The sequence below is a fragment of the Varanus komodoensis genome, unplaced genomic scaffold (assembly GCF_004798865.1).
Source record: "Varanus komodoensis strain SLA01 unplaced genomic scaffold, ASM479886v1 scaffold51, whole genome shotgun sequence".
NCBI lineage: Eukaryota > Metazoa > Chordata > Lepidosauria > Squamata > Varanidae > Varanus > Varanus komodoensis.
This window is the reverse complement of record NW_025336100.1, coordinates 6,280,592-6,286,159: the sequence shown is the minus strand read 5'-3', so window position 1 is coordinate 6,286,159 and position 5,568 is coordinate 6,280,592. Positions and strand designations below refer to the sequence as shown.

Here is a 5,568-nt window from a genome sequence, read left to right as displayed (position 1 = left end):
AATCTGGATGTGTTTGGGACAGTCTGAACTTGCCCAGCTAGGAACCCTTCATAAGAAACTCTTAATCAACATGGAAGAAAGACACAGGTTGCCTAACCTGTATGGAAACACACAGCCTTATTGATGTATGTATCTCATGTACTCAAACAGCTGCAAAGTCCTGAGAAATTCAGGTGGAGGGAGGATTCCCATTTACAGAGAGAAATGCATACACAAATGCTTAGAACTTTACTGCTTAAAAGATGGACCCATGTACGCTTGGCCTACGCAGAGCCACCCTATAATCTTTAATTGTCATGGCTTTCTTCCACAGAACTCTGAAAATCATTTCTGTGAAGAGTCTAGAGCAGGGGTCTCAAACTCAACTTACCTGGGGGCTGCTGGAAGCAGAGTCTGGGTGAGGCTGGGCCGCATCGAGTATTCCACCACCACGGTGGTGGTGGGCTGCTCATCCCGCGTCGCTCCTGGAGGCCGGCCTGGGCACCACCAGTGTTTTGAAGGCCGCAGGGCCCCTCCCCCGTGCCCCACCCATCCCAGCAATTGGCCCGCGGGCCACGAGTTTGAGACCCCTGGTCTAGAAAGTTTACACCAAAAGTTTCCAGCAGCCCTGTAGCACTACAGTTCCCAGAATTCCTTCAGAATGAGCATGAGCTATGCCACTTTCAAGCTGGTTTAAGCCTGCTGTGAACATGTAACTACATTTACTTGTATGACTGAGGACAGGGTTTCTGTGCCATCTCATTTAATACAAGTTGTGAGGTGCTCTGATATTCTCAGTATTCAAAACCTTCAGTTTCTAGTCTAGTGGTTCATGCCAGGTTGTGATCTTAGAGTGAGAGGGGGCAAACCATGATAGTCAAGAGGTAAGAAATGCAACAGCATTGCATTGCAAGGTGCTAGGCCATGAGGGCACTACGATGTCAGTAAATGAAGGTATGGACTCATGACTGCATCTCCCCATCCTTGCTCTTCAGCACAACAAGCATGACCAGGAAAGGGATGAGACAGATGGGAGTTATGATGAGGGGGAGCAAAACATTTTCAGGGGGGTCCAGAAGGGGTGGGTGTTCCATGGTGCAGTTCCGGAAGTACAAGCGGTGACTGTAGACAATGTAGTTCTCAGCCAAGGTATTGGGATAGCCAACGTTCAGCTTATCAGCCCAGTCTTCCAGGCAGCGTCGCAGTTCACTGTATGGTCTATGGAAGTGGATAAAGAGTTGAAGAAACAGAGGAACAGAGCCAGCAGAATGAGCATTAGATGGAAGTAATCCTCACCAAAAAAAAGTTGGTGTTTTGACCTCTGGGGAACCCTTGTCCTACAGACCTCAGTGGTTTTCAAACTTTCTACTTCACTGCACATTTTTCTCATCAGCCTTGCTGTCCTAAGGCATACACTTTATTTGCGTGGAGGACTGACTATGCAGCCTCCCTATCAAATCTATTCATGAACTGGGAATGAAACATGGAACACACAGTATGACTGACTGACTTTCAGGAAAGTGAATGGACTGATATCCTACTTTATAGAGGACACTCTTCTAATTTGGAAATATGGCATTCTTCTATTTGAAGGTGTTCTCTATTTGATCATTTCACCAGAGGAAAGTAGAAGAGATGCCAGACACAACGTAGATGATATGAAAATATGTCGGGGGACCAAAATGTTTGACCAAATCAACTTTGCTTGCAAAAATATTATTTTATGCTCTCCCAGTTAAACGAAAGGATAGCACTTCCAAACAGATGACTTTCTCTAAAGGTGCTTAGTAATGATACTGGAAAATTATTATTGCTTTTAACCTTTAATCAATATGTCTCAAGATAAATTAGTTTTTGCCTTTGTTTTAAAACAACTAAACAGAAATGGCAAACATCAACATTTCAATGTCAAATTCAGTGTCAGATATGGATGTTGAAGATGTGGCCACATTCGAACAAAAATGGTTAAAGTTTAATGTTAAATGAATAAATAATGTGTCAAATATAACAAACAATGGCTTGATGTGATATCCAGCATAAACCTGAACTCTTCAGTAGTACCTGCTAACTGCTCTCCACTCACACCAGTGCACTTTGCTGACGTTAGCCATCTGGTGGACAAAGAATTTCCAGCAGTTTTCTGCGTTGACACTGTAATTCTCATCTAAAGAGAAAAGAAAGCAAAATGTCAGAAGAAACATGACCCTTGGGTATGTATGGAAGGTCAGCACAGAAGAAGGAAGATACTGCCTGTGTCATCTGATTCCAAAAACGCATGGTGGAAAAGAAGACTCCTGAAGAAACTCGTAGAACAAGAGTTTAGGCGGAGCCACCAATAAGACTAATGAGATATAATCATCGTTCTGTGCCAGTATGAACAGACCAGTGATCCATGCAGAGGACTCCATAGCACAGGGGTGAGTACTACTGGCAATACTGGTTAGGGCTAATGGGAGTTGTAGTAGTTATAATGGTCAAAATATCTAAAAGAGCTCATATTGTACACCCTGTCCAGCTGCATTGCCTTCCCACATCTCAGAACTGTCGTTAAACATGCACAATTTCTACAGGATGGCAGTGAGAAAATGACTTTGGATGTCTTCTATTTTTCGTTGTATGTCTTATTTTTTAACTGGCATTCCCAAAGCAGCTCATAAGAACAAGCATATAAAAAGATTCAAGCTTGAGTGTTTCCCAAAGTTGATGCAGAAGAATCATTTACTGAGTTTAGAATGGTTATGTATGTGTACAGTTTTATAGCATTTGAATTTCCTGACTGCCTGTTAGCCAGCTCATAAATTGGATATGTATAAATAAATGTAGATGCTACAAGTATCTCTATGAAAGTGCTCTTTTAGGGATAGTGAAGGAAGGAAATTGCCTTTCCTAAGTGTGAGACAATTTATAACTGAAAAAATCAGGATGTGCACAACTTTCAGAAAATTCTGTTAGTATTTTCTTTTTCCTTAACACCTTTTCTTTTAATGTATTAGGTTAATAAGATGAGTCAAAATATCTTTAAATAAGCAAGTGAAAGACCTTTTAATAAGCTAAAAAGGCATACTGACATTGCTTTAAAAGGAGCATTATCAGTTTCAGTTGCCTGAGGATGCTTGGAAGGGATGTCACAGTATTTTTTAATCTTACGACTCAAGCTATGTACTAATGAGAACAAAGAGAATACCCTCCTCCCAGTAAGATGTGAAACCCTGAAAACCAAGACAAAAAGGATAACCTCACTAATATATTCTCCACACATTTCAAGATGTGCTGGTTTACATGACTGAAGCTAAAGGAATATGTCACAGTGGCTCATTTTTACTGCTATGTGTAAAGATTACTTGCTTGGGGACTAATTAGTAGAAGGATTAGTATGGGCAGCATAGGTAGGAACCTGGTCAGGGTGCTTTGTTGCTGTACATAACAAGCCACACAGAGCCCTAAAACAGCCCAGTTGTTGTTATGCCATTATTATTACCCATCACAACAAGCCAATCCAGCTGAATTCACATGACATGAAAACATGCTGTACTATTAAGGCTTAGCATGTTGTTTGAACTCCCTGCTTCTCAGTGGGTGCTTTATAAACCACACTGGAATGGCTAATAAACTATATCAACTAGCCATGACTTGTTGCAGGGTTCAGTAAACCTCTCATGTGGCTTAACTTCAGTAAACCTCTCATGTGGCTTAACTTGTCATCCACACCCAGATGACATGCTAAGCCATGATCAAGCCTAAGCTTGTGCCCCCCCCCCCTTGGCAAGAGTAGCAAATAAGGCCTACTGCTCTGATAAAGGGGCTCAAGCACATGGCAGCTACCAAAGTGCCCAAGTGGCACCTTGCTTGGCTGTGCTCAGCTGTGGCCTACTTGCTCAACACTTCTTCAGGAGCTGGGGAAAGAAGCTGCTCGACTGTGCCAGATCTTGAGAAGGCTCTTGAGGAGGCATGCAAGAATGAGCTGCTCTGCTTGCCTCCCCTGAGAGGAAGGCATGCCGAGCTGCTTGGCACCCCTGCTTTGAGTGGAAACTCCACTAGGCAAGGAGGAAAGCTCAAGTCACTTGCTGCTGGCCTGCTACAAGTGGCTTGTCCCTTCCCATCACCCCTGAGCTTCCTCTCCCCTATCCTAGCCAGCAAGATCTCAGAGTAACCATGCTGGCTGGCAGGATGGGTCAGCCTCCAAGGCAGCCTCCTCCTAGGGAGACTGGGGGCAGGAAGTACCTCCTTTCTACCAAGCTGGCCAGAGCAATTGCTTGGAAGACTGCGGGAGAGGCTGGTGTGTTGGGCTAGGACTCCTCCCAGGGAAACACAACCCAGTGCATCTCCTTCTGCCCTGCCCACAGCCACAGTGGGCAGGGGTGGAGTGCAGCTGGTCCTTTCCGGGAGGAAGCCCACTGAGATGCCCCCTCCCCCATGTTGGCTCTGTCCCCCCTGCCACATTCAGTTCTACCCCACCCCCACCAGTGCTCCTGTGCTGGCTGTCCTCTGGACACCAGCAGGAGGAGTGGGAAGAGAGGGACTCCCTTGCTGTGCCTGACTTTTCATCAGGTTCTCAAACCAAAAGTTGAGTGATTTTTGCCTTTGAAAGAGGGTGGTTAGTAACAGTCTCCTTGACAGCAAGAACTTCCAGGGTATTTTGTTTTGCTTTAAAGTCCTGCTGCTAAAGCACCTTCTGCAGCTGCCAGCCTCTTTTGGCTCTTCCCTATCCCATTTGTGATTGTCACTTACCTTCACTGGTTTCCATTGCTAGTTGACAGAAGCCCGTGAGATTTGCAAAGCAAGGAGTGGTGTTTCACAAATTACCCAAATTGCAGAAAGTTGATGGAGCAGCAGAAAGAGGGGGAAATTGCCCACATTTCATAACAGGAAAAATAAACAAATGAAAAGTTAGTAAACACTTCTCATGTAAATAAGGGTGTGGAAAATATTTCCTTTGTCAATTTTGATCTGATATGTGTGGGTGGGGCATTTTCCCTCATCAGCCAGTAACCACAGAAAAGGCAATGACATAGGAAACAAGGAAATGAGGGCTTCTGCTGCCGTGCCCAGGGCAGCCCGTGCTGGCAGCTGGATGCAGGGCTGAGAGAGCCTGAGGAGAAGCAAGCCATGAGGAGAGGAAGGCACAGCCGACCCTGCACTCCGCCTTCTCCTCCGGGAGGCTTCACATGACATACTAATAGGCCCACCATTGCACATCCAGCTCACTCAGGAAGTGAACAATTTACTTTCAGGAAGAGAGATATAATAGGGAGGGAATACTGTATTGGCATAGCTATCTTTTTATCAGGCAAACTGTCTACTGCCTTCAAATGTGAACTAGAAAGAGCTCCCCCACCCTTTGGTTTTTAAAATCCAATTCCATGCAGGAAACGGAGGGAATGCAGCTGTGTGACCTTTGTACTGCCAAACCCTTAAAACCTGGCCAGGCAGCATGACTTTGAAAATTAATGTCCTGGTTTGGAACCTTTGAAGCATTTGAGGCACACATCCTCACTGACTCCTGCTTGAAGGGAGGAAATGTTGTGGGAGCTCACACTCTATATTCTGGGGGTACATTATTTTGGTGGCCATAGGCTGAGACAATTCCAA

The 5,568-nt window shown here is 44.8% G+C and overlaps 1 protein-coding gene across 1 annotated transcript in view; it reads right to left on the bottom strand.

Annotated features, from left to right (window-relative positions):
- Window positions 1–525: 525 nt before the first annotated feature.
- The window catches only part of RAMP2 (receptor activity modifying protein 2), an 8,414-nt gene continuing 3,371 nt past the window's right edge, over window positions 526–5,568 (bottom strand). Inside the window, exons 3-5 of the mRNA XM_044447383.1 lie at window positions 4,708–4,725; window positions 2,041–2,143; window positions 526–1,197 (exon numbers count right to left, since the gene is read on the bottom strand). Coding sequence (XP_044303318.1) covers window positions 942–1,197; window positions 2,041–2,143; window positions 4,708–4,725 — 377 coding nt within the window. The 3' untranslated portion in view covers window positions 526–941. The remainder of the gene's footprint in view (window positions 1,198–2,040; window positions 2,144–4,707; window positions 4,726–5,568) is intronic.